Source organism: Alligator mississippiensis, chromosome 5 (assembly GCF_030867095.1).
Source record: "Alligator mississippiensis isolate rAllMis1 chromosome 5, rAllMis1, whole genome shotgun sequence".
Classification (NCBI taxonomy): domain Eukaryota; kingdom Metazoa; phylum Chordata; order Crocodylia; family Alligatoridae; genus Alligator; species Alligator mississippiensis.
Genome location: NC_081828.1, coordinates 43,570,797 through 43,586,728, shown reverse-complemented (window position 1 = coordinate 43,586,728; position 15,932 = coordinate 43,570,797). Strand labels below are relative to the sequence as shown.

The window sequence follows — 15,932 nt, the reverse complement described above, 5'->3', positions numbered from 1 at the left end:
CAGAGCCTGGGCTGTTGGGGACTGATGTGCCCAGAAAGAGTAGGAGGTGGTGAGTGTTACCTGACCTGCTGGGCTGGATGCTTCCCTGCAACAGCTTTGCTGATGACAAACTAACCTGCAATGGGGGGCTGGGGTGGAACAGGCAGAGGCAGGAGCTGGCTTCCTGGATGTCCTACCTCAAAATGCTGTGGAGGGGGTGGGACATTGCAGGCATTGGGCCACATGTGCCTAAGCCCAACCAGGGACCCCATGACCTGCCATGTGCTCTGGAGCCCCTGCATGGCAGTGGAGTGTGAGAGAAGGGACCGTGTGGGTGGACAGAGCCAGAGCTCGGGGGAACTAGGCCAGCTTCAAGCTCAGCTAGCCCTGGTTTGTTTGCTGCAGGGGACAGGTGACGGAGCAGTGCCCAGCCCTACCTTCGGAGCATCACAGGCATTTTCAGCCCTGGCAGGGGCAGAGCATCCCACACAATAGACAAAAAGCTGTTGTGTGGTGGCCACTGCCCCACAGCTCCTCAGAGGCCAAAAACTACAGAAGCCAATATTTTAAAAAAGTTGAGTTTATTGGGGAATTGCTGGCATCAGGGAGGAAACACTTCATTTCTTACATCTTTATTTCTTTCCGAAATGGGAGCCGAGTTGGCTCAGCGGGAGGCCTGCTGCATTAGAACGGTTGCTAGGACACATCATAGGCACCCCAGCCCCTGTTGCATGACGCAACTACAATATATACACATCCTATGAGCACAGACATGCTGCAGGCAAGGGTTGGCTGCCATTGGGCCTCTCGAGGCTGTTTACAGGCAGTGCTAAATTCTGCAGCTTCCACATGAACAGGAGGCCCGAGCTGAACAAGTGGCTTGACCAGCCATCTGTCCCATTCACCACCCCTTGCGGGCTCTACAGCAATTCAGCCTTGGGGACTGAAGACTCCAGCAGGGAAGGGACAGCTGTGCCCAAACCCCCTGGTGTGGAGTCTCCTGGCCCCATCACACCTTGCAGAGGCAAAGCAATGCTAGATTCCCAGCAGCCAGCTAAGCGCGGCCTGGCCAGGGCTCATCTTCCTACAGCAGGGTATGTGCAGCCTTAATGTTACGTGATCCTCCTGGGCCTGTGGTGACAGCTACTTCAATAATGCCCCTCAGGAAGCTACAGCTCTCAAACAAACTGCTCAAAGCTGGTATAGCCAAAGCAGGTGCTGCATTGAGGCAGCAGGTCAGGAGACATACGCACCTTCCTGCCACATCTCCCCAGCACACGCATCACTCAGTAGTATGGTGCAGTAATAGTCGGGCCCACCAGGTGGGTGATGGGTCTCCAGACAGCCTTCTAGCGTGTGGCCACACAGCTGAAGGGCACTGCTGCTGCGAGTGGTTGTCCATGTGGGTGATGGCATAGCTGGTGGGAAAGCCACTTTGCCAGATGCCCCTTGCCAGCCCTAGCAGTGACTCATCCAAGCAGCCTACCCCCTATGGACAAGCCAGAAACAGCTGCGGGCTAAGTCACATGCAGAATAATTAGGTTCCAGTGTGATCTGGAAGACTCCAAAGCCTCGCTCAGGAGAAGAGATCAGCACACCACAGCAGGGAAGGGCAGTGCTGCGTTCCTGAGAACTGCCACAGAGCCATGCCTGCTGGGTGGGAAGCAGGGGTGGGGGCTCAGTAGCTGCGAAGGTGAATGAAGCCAGGCCTGCTCTGTTCCTCCTGCCACGGCAAGGAGTTGGGATGGCTTCTCTTTCTTCCTGGCTCCTGGCAAGCCGGGCTCATGCGATGGCAGGGCTGGGAAGTGCCCGCTGGGATTTCACCTGGAAAGAAAGCACAAAACCAGCTGGAGGCATTTGCCATCGGAGGCTGGAAGGAGGCAGGAGGTTACCTGGGGGTGGGCGTCAGAGAAGCAAGCTAGTGCCCCTGCAAAGAGGAGGCAAGGGGCACCTCAAGCAGCACATGTGGTACACCTCTGCTGGCCCAGCTGGCCTCCCAAAGCACCCATCCTGCCACCTACCCCCCTGTGCATCAGAGTCCAGCACAGAGCTGTGCCCAGAGCAGCCACCCCTGGTACTGCTATTACCAGCGCTGCCATTCAGACATGTTCTAGAGCTGCCTGTGCAGTGGTGCAGGTGGTACTACCGCACAAGAACTACCTGCAGTTTCACTGGTAGCTGTCAGAGGCCACTTCTACATGGCTGAGCAGGCCAAAAGTAGAGCAGGGGGGTTCCAGCCATTTTGGAGTCAAGGACCCCATCAGAAGAGTCAAAGCCTCCCTCAGAATGTGCCAGCTCTTAGCTTTTGCTCATTTATTTTGATCACATAAAAATAACAGAGCAATTCTTCTGTTGCAAGGACCCTGGAAGCCCACAACAGGTTGAAACGGTTGAGTTTACCTTATAAATCATGTTTGCAAACCTGGCAGGGCTAACATTGCATGGCACCCTACAGAACCCTTGAAAGGATCTCAAGGTACCCTGCCTTGGACTCACTGAGGTAGATGCAAGGGTCCCAAGTGCCCACCCTGGTACTCCTACTGGGCATGCTGGTGCCCTTGCCGCCAGAACATGCATGGGGCAGGTGTGACATTGTCAGGACACCTGCATGCACACACACAAGCTGGGGCTATGCCTTCGCCCATGAAGGTGAAGGAGGCCTGAGGCTGGCACCTCCGTGCATGAGCACCACAGAAAACACAGCTGAGTGCACATGCCCACTCCCCACTTTACCACGGAGACCCCAGACTGTAAACATGCTGCTCCAGCAGCTCCAGGATGCTGTGCCCAGCCCATAGCAGGGTTGGTCCAGAGTGTGCTGGCAACAGAGGCTCTGATGTCCTAGCACCTCCCCATGGGAGCTGATGGAGGAGCCAGAGGAAGTTCAGAAAAGCCTCTCACCCAAGCAGGACACCCCACACCCCGCATACACCTCCCCACAGGGAGATGTCTGGTCCCTGACTGCAGCCCCATAGCCCTCTGCCATGTGCCAGGGAGGTGGGGGAGGTCTCCCAGAGGGTGTGGATGAAGGGCACCAGCCTGGGCCAGGCAGAAACAGTGCAGAAGCTGTTACCTTCGCCAAGAAAGGGAGGTGATTTTACAGAGCTCTGGGGAGTGCTCTTCTGGAAAGGCTCAGGAGAGAGAGAGAGATGGAGTGAGAAAGAGAGAAAGGGAATGAGAAGCACAACCGGCATAGCCCAGGGGACCCAGAGCCCGGGGGGTAGGAAGGCAGGGCCCAAGCACCCTACCACAGACTCAGCTCAGCCCCTTCCCTCCACATCCTGCCCCACCACAGACTACCCTGGCACTCTCCACCAGCTGTCTTTGCTCTCTGCCCCTTCCCCGCTCTTCCCTGGAGAGCCCATTTGTGCTGTCCCCTCCCACAGTGTACACCTAGAGCCCCTGAACCCCCTTGTTAGCCCATAGGGGCCAATCCCCCCAGTTTAATGTAGAGTCCTTGCTCATCCCCAGCCCCAACCACTGTTGGCCGTGACTGGCACACAGCTTGGAGCCCCCTCTACCACCCCCAGGGTGTGTGGGGTCTTGCCATGCTCTTGCCCCTGGGCTAACTCACCTCCAGGTTTGTCCTCGCCTTCTTCAGCACATCATGAGTTTTGGTCACTGCAACAGAGATGGGAGCAGTCAGCAGGAGCGTGACAGTGCTGGCATCTCCACCAGCAACCTAGGGATTATGCAGTTCAGCTAGAGATGCTACGAGGACATTTTGCCTAGGACATGGGGCCCTACAGCCTACATGGCCAAAACTACAAGGGTCCCCACAGCCAGGGCTCACTCTGCTGGAGCCATAGCCAATGCACCAGTGCCAGTAAGGAGCAAGAGCTCAAGAGAATGGAGCTGACGTGTGGGTGACCCAGGCAGAGGCTGTAGCTCTTCTTCCGCCACCTCAGGGACACAGAGTGCCAGGGAGACACTGGATTTGCAGGACCCCAGCCTCCGAGGCGTGGGTCATGGGGCACACCAGGGGAGCAGCTGTGCAGGGGCAGACCCTGGCCACATGATCAGAAGGGCAGTCAGGCTGAGCAGAACAGGCATAGTGACATTTGGATAGGGATGACCCTGCCTCAGGTGGAGGTTGGACTAGGTGACCTCTGGAGGTTCTTCCAGCCCTACTTCTCTGTGATTTATGAAACATCCATCTCAGTTGCTTTCACAGGAGGCTCCTCTGCCTAACACGCCCCCTCCCTTCTCCCCAACACACTGCCAGCCCAGGGCAGACCGGGGTCCTGGCACCACGGTTCCTACTGCCGTTCCAAGGAGGCCAGCCCCATACAGGGCTCAGCATGTGCCAGGCTCTGGTGCCCCAGCCTGCCAATGCCAGTGCTGCCACTGCAGAGAGGCAGCTGTGGGGAGGGTTGGATTCACCTGCCTGCCCTGGGGCACCTACTATGTACTGGCTGGCAGAGGAGCCTCTGCTCTAGCCATCGAACAAATGATATGTTGCTGGCATCCGAGCTAGCTTGAGGCCCTGGATACTGCCCCTTGTTACATGATGAGGGTGCTGTCAGTACACGAGGGTTAGGCGATAAAGACCAGTCTCTCCCCAGACTCCCCCACACTGCAGACAGTCCAGGGCACAAGCCTCTGGGCACAATCAGCACCCATCCTCATACATGAAGGGCTGATCACTTTTTTTTTTAATTTCGTGCCTTGAGCCAAATCAGTTCCAAATTCTATCAACTGAGCAGAACTCAATCATTCAAGTCTGTGTGGCACAACCCCTGGCAAGTATCCTGCCTCCCAGACTCTTCAGCCTGGGGCTTCAAATCCATGACAGGCATCCTACATGAAGGCCCCAAGCCTGGAGGCCTTGGAGTTCAGATGCCCCCTAGTTTTGCTTGCCTCTAACTAAAAGGCCAAAGGACCAAGCTAGAGGGAAACTCTGAGAGCAGTCCTCCATCACCATAAATTGTGTAGCTGAGATCATTGCATTTGGAGACATTTGGAGACTCACGCAAGGGTCAGCCTGCCTGAAATGCAAGGGACATGTCTCCTCTCTCTAGCGACATCAAGTCACTCAAGGCCAGGAAGAAGGGTATCTCTCCTGCCAAGCAAGTAAAACCACCTGGGCTGAAAACCACAACATGGTATCTCCCCTGCCAGGTCTATATCATGGTATCTCCACCAGGTAAGGGCTGATAACATGCAGAACATGCAACAGCCAAGAGCTGTAGGGAGAGGGAGGCTGAGCAGGGGTGGTAAGTGATTACCCTCCCATGCCCCTCCAAGAACTGCTGTGGTGATGCCTCCACCCCCCGCAGCTGCTACACCAGTGTGACCTCCCGTAGTGAGCACCTACAGTGGCTGATGATGAAATGCTCCATGTTCTCCTTCAGGCGGCTGGTGCTCTGCAGGCGCTCAGCTGTGCTCTGGAGCAGAGTCTCCTTCTTAGATAGTTGAGCTCGCAGTTCCAGGATCTCCTCCTTCATCACCTGCTCCTGGGAAGAGCCAGGGGGGATAGGTCAGCCTGTGCCACACATCTCTGAGAATCACAGCACAGCCAGAGCTTGCTCTCTCCATGCAACCCATCTGCTATCCTGACTCAGCCTTCCCTGGCAAAGATCTAGAGACCCCCACACACTGGAGGAGAGAGCTCATGACAGAAAGGGGGGCAGGTTGGGAGCATCCCAACGCTCAGTTGGCTCTTTGCACACAGCCAATCCAGTTCGAGCTCTCCGGCCTCTCATGGTCACTATTGAAGACTTGTGTATTGCCAATGACAGGTGGACACGATAAAGCAGCAGCCCCCAACTAATGCTGGCCCCTGGGCTGCATTTCTGAGCATGAAGCTCACAGCCAGGTGACATCACACGTCAGTCTCCCAGGCAACTTCAGCTTCCACTTGTTGCATTTCCTGTGGCTGTGACCAAGTTCAGAGGCTTGGAGCTTCTTGTGGCATGATCTGGTGCAATGACTTCTGGATGAGAAGGAGATGGGTGGGTAGGTGCATGCGTGCACAGAAGGGAAGTCAACACACTGGCTTCCATCCTGAGAAACCCTGGCCTTGGAGTCCCTGCACCCCATGTGGCAAGGCTGCTCTCTGGCTCCCTCTGACCACAAGCTGCCTCAGGTAGAACAAGATGAGATCTGCACTCAGTCACATCCTAGGCAGCCTGCTGATACTAGGGACGACACCAGTACATGGGAGGGCGGGCTGGAGGTATAGCCTGAGTGAATAGGGCAGGCACCTGTACTCCAAGATGTCTGAGGTGACAAGTCTGGTTCAGCCTACTACATAAAAGGGCTTGTACAAGTCAGTAAATTAAATAAAAAGCAATTAGTAAAGACAAAAGACTGAATCAATCCAAAGCAAGAAGGTCCCTGATGCCACTGTGCTGGCAAACCAGAACTCGGAGCCAGAAATCAACAGATCAGACAAATTGGCGTGCTGGAAATAAAGCCTGCTGGATGAAGCCAAGTAATAACCGATGGGCTGTTCTACTGTTGTGCCTTCCCCTGGCAACTTGGCACAAACACCAGGAGGATGGCAGCTTTAAAGGAGCATGCTTTGCCGTTGTGACTACTGCCCCACCATCTCCCAGGGCACAACTGAGCCTTCACCATCCAAAATCTGGAAAAGGCCCCGAGTTGACCAGGCCAGGGGGACTCAGAGGACACTGCCACTTCTACTGTGTTTGGCTAAGCTTGAAACTACACTTGGGGTGAGAGATTTGAATTCTCCCTTTCTGACCCTTCCTGGCTTGCCCTTTTTTTCCCCCATTGCATTTCTTCTCTCTTTCTTTCTGCCTCCTGCTTAAGCAGGTTCTGACCTGAGTTAGCCAAGGCTGTCTCTGGCAGCACTGATGGGGTCTACAATCATCTTGCTGGGGTGTTCTGATCCCAGCAGTCTTTCTTGCCCAAGTGCAAGGGGGCTGGACCTGATGATCTGTAAGGTCCCTTCCAGCTCCAACATCTATGTAACTATAAGGGAGGGTAGAAGCAGTTTCTTGGCCTGCCATGGGTACAAGTCTGCCAGCTCTCAGGGGGGTTGATCAGGCATGGAAGGGGATCAGAATAGCACTGTGGGAGAGTGCAGGGCCTAATTTATGGCCTGCCTACCATAAAGGTTGGTTTCCACTGTCACAGAAGAACCTGGATTTCATAGATTTCACAGACATTAGGGCTGGAAGTGACCTTGTAAGGTCATAGAGTCCAGCCCCCTGCCCAAGGTTAGGGTCAAAGGATCCCAGCAAGATAAACCTCCAAATGTTTCTTGAAAGTATCCAGAGTAGGTGCTTGCACCACCTCTGGGGGGAGTTTGTTCCAGGCCTTGGGGACTCGGACAGTAAAGAAGCTTTTCCTTATGTCCAGCCTAAAACAGTCTTGCAGGAGTTTGTGACCATTGGACCTTGTCATCCCTTGGGGTGCTCTGGTGAACCGGTGTTCCCCCAGATCCTGATGTACACCCCTTATGTACTTATAGGCTGCCACCAAGTCCCCCCTAAACATATGCTTCTCTAGGCTGAAGAATCCCATGGCTCACAGCCTCTCTTCATAAGGCCTGCTCTCTTGCCCTCTGATCATGCGTGTGGCTCTTCTCTGGACTTTTTCAAGCTTCTCCAAATCCTTCCTAAATTGTGGAGCCCAGAATTGGATGCAATACTCCAGCTGCAGCCTCACCAAGGCCAAGTACAGCAGGAGGATGACATCCTGGGTCTTGCTCAAGATGCATTGGTAGATGCAAGCCAGAGTTTTGTTCACTTTACCAGCTGAGGTATTATATTGGTGGCTCATGTTCATCTTGTGGTCAATCATAACCCCCAAGTCTCTTTCGCTCATGGTGCTGGTGAGTGTAACATTGCTGAGCCTATAGGTGTGATGCAGGTTTTTATTCCCAAGGTGGAGCACCTTCTCCATACTGAATCCCATCAGATTTTCATCTGCCCACCTTGCGAGCTTATTGAGGTTGGCCTGGATCACCGGCCTATTTATTCTCAAGTGTGGACACTCTTCCCCAAAGTTTGGTGTCGTCAGTGAACATAGCCAGTCTGCTTTTGACACCAGTGTCCAGATCATTTATGAAGACATTAAAGAGTACAGGTCCGAGAACAGACAGGATAGCAGGGGGAGCAAGCTACACAACCCCTCTGCACCTCACAGGAAAGGCAATAAAGAACACAGTTAAAATGAAAGCCTTATTTGATACTTCCAATTTCAAAAGCTTTAACCAGTGGTGACGCATAGGGGGTGCACAGGCATGCACGCACAGCCCCCGAGAGCACTGGTGCACCCCAACAGGCCGCACTCCCCGCTTAGGTGATGGGCAAGGGGGGCAGACAGGAGCACTGGTGTCCCCCCTGTGAGCACCAGCCGGGGAGCGGGAGCACTGGATGAAGCGCGACGGCCACTGCTTCCCAGTTGGCACGATTGGCAGCGGGGGGACCCGCCTGGTTGGTGAGACTGGCCATGGGGCGGACCCCCCCAGTCGCTGACTGGTCGCTGGGGGGCCGTGTGCTCTGTCCCGACTAAGGTGGCACCAGTTGCCCATGGCTTTAACTAACTTTCCAGTCTTTAAGGGAAGGTTTAGTCCAACCTTTTTGAATGTGGGGCTGGTTCACAAACTTTTTATCACCCAGTGGGCCGGCGAGCCATATTCAAAGACATCACAGGAAGTGGTATCATATCAGGAAGTCATGTTACATGCCCTTTGACACCAATGAAGTTGCAGGGGTTGACATGGCATGCATGCCCGGGTTGACACGGTGCTGCAGGAGCCGCTTGGCTACAACCGGGTTGACCTGGTGCTGGAGAAGCCGAGGGGGCTAAGCTGGGGTTAACCTGGGGCCCGCCCGGCCTGCCGGTGCCATGCCCAGGTTGACATGGTGCTGCAAGTCCCGCCTGGGCAGAACTGGGTCGGCACCAGCCAGGGAAAGCGGCATGCAGCTGAAGCCAACTTCCCATGTGCCGCTGGGGATGGGAGGAGGCCGGCCAGGTCTGCACCGGCCAGCAGAAGCGGTGGTGGAGCCGTGTGCCGCTCGGGACTCACCGGTGCAGGCTTGTCCCATCCCAAGCGACACACGGCTCCGCCGCCGCTTCTGCTGGCCAGTGCAGACCCGGCCGGGCTCCTCCTCCTGTCCCCAGCAGCACGTGAGAAGCGGCCCCCTCGTGGCCTCGCGCACGGGCGGCTGGGCCCGGAGAGCCGCAGTGCCCAGGGGGAGACTGGCCGGGGGATCAGGCGTCACCTTGCTGTGGGGCAGGGCAGGGCAGGGCAGCAGGGCTGGCTTGAAATGTGGGGGCGGGGGGTGAGGAGGCAGGCACGGGCCAGCACTGCCAGTGGCCGCTGCTTGGCCTCCCGCACAGGGCTGCTCCCCCGGGCCCCACGAGGGTAAGCAGCTCCCCTCCCCTCGCTTCCGGCCGGGGCCCACGGCGCTCCCTGTCCGCCTTGCCACGCTCCCTCCGCACTCTCTGCCCACCTCACCACCACGGCTCCGCGCTCCGCAGCGCTCCCTGCCCACCTCGCTGCACTCCCTCCACGCTCTCTGCCTGCCTTGCTGCTGCAGCTCCGCGCCACTGCCGCCGCCACTCCACAGTGCTCCCTGCCCGCCTTGCTGCCACCGCCACCATGGCTCTGTGCTCCATGCCACTGGCAGCTCCACGCTCCATGGTGCCACAGCCACGGCCACAGCACTGTCGCCGCTGTGGGCCAGATAAAATGGCTTGGCAGGCCACATGGCGGCCCGCAGGCCATATGTTGGACAAGCCTGGTTTAGGAGGTGGTGGCTTTCCCATGGACAAGCTGCCCTGTAGAATTTCCCTCCTTGGAGGTTTTCAGGAGAAGGCTGGACAGAAATTTGTCAGGGACAGCACACTGCACATTTGTGAGGGGGTTGGACTAGGTGACCCCTGAGATCTCTTCCAGCCCTGGAGTTGTACAACAAGGCAAGCTGAGATCTCGGTATGGGGAACCCAGAACCGTGGTGAGGTGTTAGGTGCTAGGCAGTGCCAGGGGCAGGGTAACACTTTAGGCTCTCCTTACCATTGTCCTGTGCTGGGCAGGGCTGGAGGCTGTGGGCAGCGCTGCCCTCCAGAACAAACTGAGGAGGGAGGAGCACTCCTCCAGAATCTGGTGCAAGGTGCTTGCACTGCCAAAAAGCTGCCTAATGCTTCCAAGCTCGAGGGCCTGCAGGGGGGAGAGGAGGCAGTCATTAAACAGAACCCCAGCCTCGCGGGACTCTGCAGCCAAGGCAACCATGCAGCCCTGCAACACCCCGAGCCTGTGCTGTGAGTGACCTGCAGGTAGGAGTAAGCCCTGCTGGGCATTCACTCTGGGCACTGCCCTCCCACAAGGGGCCCAGCTTTCACAACAGGCTGGCTTCCCATCTGAAAGTAGACTTCTGAGTCGGAGAAGGTGGGGAGAGAGGACTCTAGCTAACCCACCAGCATGTGGACAGGCTGTGCGCTGACCCACCTGGCATTAAAATGCCTCCATGCAACACTGCTGCTGATCCCATTCAGGAACAATTGTTTCCTGCAGGCCCAGCTCCAAGTGGGCTCCCCAGGATCTTTTACAGCCACCCATCCTCACCAAGGAGAAGCTGGCCCCAGCCAGGAAGCAGCATTACAGCAGGTTGGCAGGAAGCTCCCACAACCCTCTCCTTCACCCTTAAAGGGCTTAGAGGAGCATTATATGGTCCAGAAGCATAACAACCCACGCCTACCCCAACCCCCTTGCAGAGGGGAATTACCTCCGTGCCCTGGGCCTCCAGGCTGGGCACACTGAGAGCTGGCCGCATGAGAGATGCCATCTTGTGGACCAGCATTTTGCCCTCCAAGATCTGCTGCTTCAGGGTGCTGTAGTCATCCACATGGCCGATGATGTGACATCCATGTTTGCTGGCAAATGAACCAGTTGGGGCATCTCCCCTCAGGGAAGGGGAGCCCTTCCTCACTGAGGGATCCTCCTTGCATAGTTCTGAAATCAAAGCAGGGCCTCACAGTCACAGGGGCCAGCACAGCTCCTAAGCTTGGCCTTCCTCAGCGTGGTTGCGTGAGGACAGGTCTTCAGCTGGAGATCTGAGTTACCCTAAACCTAAACTGTGCTTAGGGGGTGCTATATGTCCAGGGCCCGGACCTGGCAGCTCCATCTGTTTGTCCAAGTTGTTCAAGCAATGGGCTGGGATTTTTAGAAATCCCTAGCGAGTTTGGGGGCCTCAGTTTTTGGAAGCCTTTCTTGAGACACCTTCAAGGAATGTGATTTTCAGCTAGTGCTAAACACTGACCTCTAAACACATGGTCCCTTTCAGGCTTCTCAAAGGTGGGGGCCCTCCAAAGTCAGCAGACCCTTCTGGATGCTCTCAGCCACAAACGTCTCCCAAATACATGACCTACATTGGCTATGTTTCTGCCCACCAGAACCACTGCCTGGCAGTCCCTGACATTCCCACCCTTCCCATAGGCATTCTCTTCAGTCCACAAATGCCTAGTATTGCTGTGCTTTGGTTCCCAGTCCTCCTTCTCTATATACTGCCCTCTCTTGAGACCAATCCTGCAACTCAGGTCACTCAGAGCCAGGAAGAAAAACATACTGTGAACCCAGGGGGAGGAGGGGAAGGGGCAGCATTCTTTGGCACCAAGGAGCCCCCATAGCTAAGCACTGTACATTTCCCTTCTTAGCTATACAGAAATAGGAACCTGAAAGTTAAGGCATTTCTGGGTAGCACCAGCTGCTCGGCACTCATCCAGTTTCCTGCCAGCATCCAGGAGACGCTTGGGAATGCCTCTGCCAAGACTAGCCAGGGACATGAGACAGACCTCCCCCCACCCCCCCACACCCACCCTCTCCGGAGGCAAGGCAGCACCTACTCAAGGGGAATGATGTTCACATGCTTCTTGGAGGACCCTGTGAGGAGGACAGGGAGCAAAGCAGGTCCCAGGCTGGGAGAGGATGGCTTGAGGGGCCCTCTCCCCAATGGAGTCACCGAGGAGAAGGCACCAAAGAGTGCTGGAAGAAGATGTAGGAGTGGGGGATTCTCTTTTCCTGGCAATCTTGATATCAAGCCTAGGCTCCTTTCTAAGAGAGATGCTCTCAGTTCAGCACAAAATACAGGGCTGGACAGGGGAGCCCCTGGACAGGATTCTCTGGCCTGGGCTATGCAGAAGGGCTGATGGATTGTGTGGAAATTTCTGCCTTTAAAACTGAAGAACACACAAATCTCTGCCTTGGTTCTGTTCTGCCACATAATGTGCAGAAAGCCCCCTGCATCACGCCTGCTCCAACCTCATGCTATGCATGAACAGGCTCCTACAGGGGCGACCAACGCCCTGGGAAGTCTCAGTTGGGCTTAGCCCCTGTGGAGTCTTTGCATACTTTACCTTTTGTCTGATGAAGTGAGGCATCTGGGCCTAGAGCAGTCAGTGAAAAGGTAGAGAAGAGAGGAGCTGGAGAGCTCATACCCACATCCCGAACTGGAGGAGAAGGAACCGAGTCTAAAAGGGCAAGACAACAAGCGGTTCTTTTACCAGGCTGAGAGCAATGGCCTCCCTCATCTTCAGAGAGCCCAGAGGGTCTAGAAGTGAATCATGGTCACAAGGGATGGACCAACTAGCCCTGCTGCCTCTGCCCCCATCCAGCATGGCCTCTGGCAGCCTTCTTCCTCCTCACCTTGGAAGAGCTGCCAGTCACCTGGTGGCTTGCTGGCAGCAAAGACATGGGAAGTAGAGCCCTGTGTCGCTAGGCTGGCTCTCCCCTCCTGCTGCTGCTCCAGCTGCTGCCGCAAGGAGTTGTTCACCTGAATGCCCTGCAGCAACTGGCTCCGCAGAGCTCGGACCTCGGCCAGGAGGGCATCCAGGTCACTGCTGGAAGGCTGTTTCCAGTACAGGTCCCTGATGCAAGCTGAGAACAAACACAAGTAGTTCAAGAACTATCTGTGCCTGCTGCTCCATGCTATGCCCCAAGGGATGCTGGCACCCCAGCTCCAGATCAGCTTGGGGCTGTAGCTCTCTGATGCTCATTGCCTCTCGTGCCATCATGGGCAAAGGCTCAATAATAACACCGGGCGAATGGTAGCCCCCAAACATCCCCAGCTTAGCATGTTCTCATGCCCCAGAGAGATAAAGAGGAGTTTACTTAAGGTTTCCAATCCCCAGACACCAGAGAAGAGTTATGGTGGAGTGTGGGCTTCACTAAGTTATACTAAAACTCCTCCTCGGTGTGGTGCCAGGTGTTTCAGCTCCTGCCTGGAAGGCACCTTTCTGGGGCTGGTGAGCAGCTGCCCATCTCCAGAGACATGGATGGAGGCCAGTGATGCCTGCCAAGGCAGGATCTAAGCTACTGCTTGTGTTGCAACCCTCTCACAGCTAACATTTAATGCTTGATAGCTTGCCAACACCAAGCAGAGCACCTTGTCCCTTCTCCCACAAGGGGCTGGTGAAGCAGGACACATACCTGACATAGGCACCTTAGAGGGGCCAAAGAGAGTCTCGTAGACCTGCAGCTCAGAGCGGAGAGCCTGGAAGACTAGCCGGTTCTCCTCACACTGCTGCTGTAGGAGAGTCACTGTGTGCTGAAGCCTGAGAAGAAGGGAATGGGTGGGGTCAGCAGGACATACACAGGCCTGCTGAAGGGAAGCACCAGGCTGGCTGGGCACCCTGTCGTCGTAAGGTCTGTTTTCCTGACCTCTGATCATGTGCGTGGCTTTTCTCTGGACTCTCTCAAGCTTCTCCACATCCTTTTTGAATTGTGGAGCCCAAAACTGGACACAGTACTCCAGCTGTGGCCTCACCAAGGCCGAGTACAAGGGGAGAATGATGTCTTGGGATTTGCTTGAGAAGCATAAATGGATGCAAGCCAGGGTTTTGCTTGCTTTACTAGCTGCAGCATCACATTGAAGGCTCATGTTCATCTTGTGGTCAATCATGACCCCCAAGTCCCTTTCATCCATAGCACTAGCCAGCGTACCACTGCCAAGCCTATAGGGATGCTGCAGGTTTTTCTTCCCAAGGTGGAGAACCTTGCATTTTTTGGCATTAAACACCATCAGGTTCTCATCCGTCCATATCCTGAGCCTGTAAAGGTCAGCCTGGATTGCTCTCCTGTCCTCAGGAGTGGATGCTTTATCCCATAGTTTGGTATCATTGGCAAACTTGGCCGGACTCCAATGTCCACATCATTAATGAAGATGTTGAACAATACAGGTCCAAGGACAGAGCCTTGAGGGACCCCACTGGTCACAGGGCACCATGACGATTGACTTCCGTTAACCACCACCCTCTGGGTCCGACCACAGAGCCAATTCCCCAGCCAGTGGATCGTGGTGGACCCAAGGCCGCAGTTGGCCAGTTTTGCCAAGAGGTGATCATGGGATACCAGATTGAAGGCTTTTTTGAAGTCAAGATATACAACATCAATCTCCTCTCCCTTGTCCAGGTGATAGGCCAACTGGTCGTAAAAGGAAATAAGATTGGTCAAGCAAGACCTATCCGCAACAAACCTGTGCTGGCTATCCCTCAGGATGTTGCCATAGGCCAGTCTGTTAAGAATGGCCTCTTTGATAATCTTTTATAATGGCCTCTTTGATAATATGACCTTGAAGACCATGAGTTCAGCCTTGGAAAGGCTGAAGGCATTGGCACATATTCTCCATTCTAGGTCCCAAGCACACTGACCTGTTGTTCTTTTCCTGCAGAGCCAGCCATTCCTCCCGCAGCTGCAGGGCATTCTGCTGCTTCTCCTGGACCTCTTTCACCAGCCTCTGCTGCTCAGCTTGCTGTTGCTCTTGCTCTGCCTGGGCATCCTGCAGCCTGGAGTGTGTTGTAAGCAGCGTCTCCCGTAGGCGCTCCAGCTCTGGGATGAGGAAGCAGACAGCACATCAGCACTACCGGTGGGGCAACCTCCATGGTAATGGCCAAGAAGCCAGGAAGGGGACCAGGGCCACATGTGAATAAGCAGGTGGGGAGAAGTGCAGCATCGGTTGAGCCTGCTAGGATGGAGCATCTGGTGCCCACTACAGACAAGGTGCATCCATGGGTGAGGGCCTAACACCACTCACCAAGCCTGTTCTCCAACCCACCACTCGAGATGTGGGAGGGAACTTCAGAGCCACAGCCAAACAGGGCCAGGCTGGGAGCAGGACTTCAATTAGGGTCCTACAAACAACAGGCTCTGCTTATACAGAGGGAGCAAGCTCAGATCTGCAGCCACACCTAAGTCTTGCCCTGAAGCCCTGGTAGCTGCACTGGTGCAGAACAGAGCATGGCTGACTGCTCCCACCTCTGGAAAGATGATCCAGCTGAAGCTGCAGGCTCTTGTTATCCTCCCGCAGGGCTCGGTTCTCACTACTCAACTGTGAAGCGGGCTCCAGCCCCTGGATGTAGATGTTGGTGGGTGATCCTGCAACAAGGAGCCACAGTGACACACAGAACAAAGCTGCTGGCACTCTGCACAAGCTTCCCCAAAAGCTGGCCTTTGGGAGCTCCCAAGGGTCTGCACCTGGAGGGACTCTGCCACAGCAGGGAAGGAGTTGTTCAGGGCTGATCCTGCAGGCTGGCCCCACAGGGAAGAGAAAAGAGATGTGAATGACCTGCTTGACAGTGTGTGGGGGCTCCTTAATGTCATCAAGGTGTTTACAGGCATCCCTCAGAGGCATTGGGTGTTGGCTGCAGCCAAGGCTGGGGATTTTGACTGGGGTGTGCCAGAGCTCCTGCTGCAACTTAAAGCCAGAGGTTTTTGGCTAGCAGGTCTTGCCCCTCTGCTCAGGTTCAGACTAACTGCTATATTTGGGGTCAGGAAGGAATTTAACCCCATGGTCAGATCGGTATGGACTGTAGGAGGTTTTGCCTTCCTCTGTAGCAGGGGGCATGGTCCTCAACCTGGGATCTTTTGAGGGTGTACAGACAACCTTCTTACAGAAGCAGGACGTTGACTGTCCTTGTTCCCCTGCTTTATCTGTGACAGGTTAGGCTGTTGTCTTGTGTTGTATCAGGATTGATGGTAGTTT

The 15,932-nt window shown here is 55.3% G+C and overlaps 1 protein-coding gene across 9 annotated transcripts in view; it reads right to left on the bottom strand.

Moving 5' to 3' along the window:
• Positions 1–543: 543 nt before the first annotated feature.
• The window catches only part of LOC102562600 (myomegalin), a 135,693-nt gene continuing 120,304 nt past the window's right edge, over positions 544–15,932 (bottom strand). For 7 of the 9 annotated variants that reach the window (XM_059728264.1, XM_019486523.2, XM_059728265.1 and 4 more), the window contains 11 exons: positions 15,206–15,325; positions 14,602–14,779; positions 13,382–13,506; positions 12,599–12,829; positions 12,310–12,423; positions 10,683–10,909; positions 9,974–10,117; positions 5,297–5,435; positions 3,554–3,600; positions 3,053–3,101; positions 544–1,803 (listed from right to left, as the gene is read on the bottom strand). In XM_059728264.1, the coding sequence (XP_059584247.1) occupies positions 1,658–1,803; positions 3,053–3,101; positions 3,554–3,600; positions 5,297–5,435; positions 9,974–10,117; positions 10,683–10,909; positions 12,310–12,423; positions 12,599–12,829; positions 13,382–13,506; positions 14,602–14,779; positions 15,206–15,325 (1,520 nt within the window). In that variant the 3' untranslated portion in view covers positions 544–1,657. The remainder of the gene's footprint in view (positions 1,804–3,052; positions 3,102–3,553; positions 3,601–5,296; positions 5,436–9,973; positions 10,118–10,682; positions 10,910–12,309; positions 12,424–12,598; positions 12,830–13,381; positions 13,507–14,601; positions 14,780–15,205; positions 15,326–15,932) is intronic. The other 2 variants (XM_019486520.2, XM_059728267.1) reach the window with 1 other exon arrangement.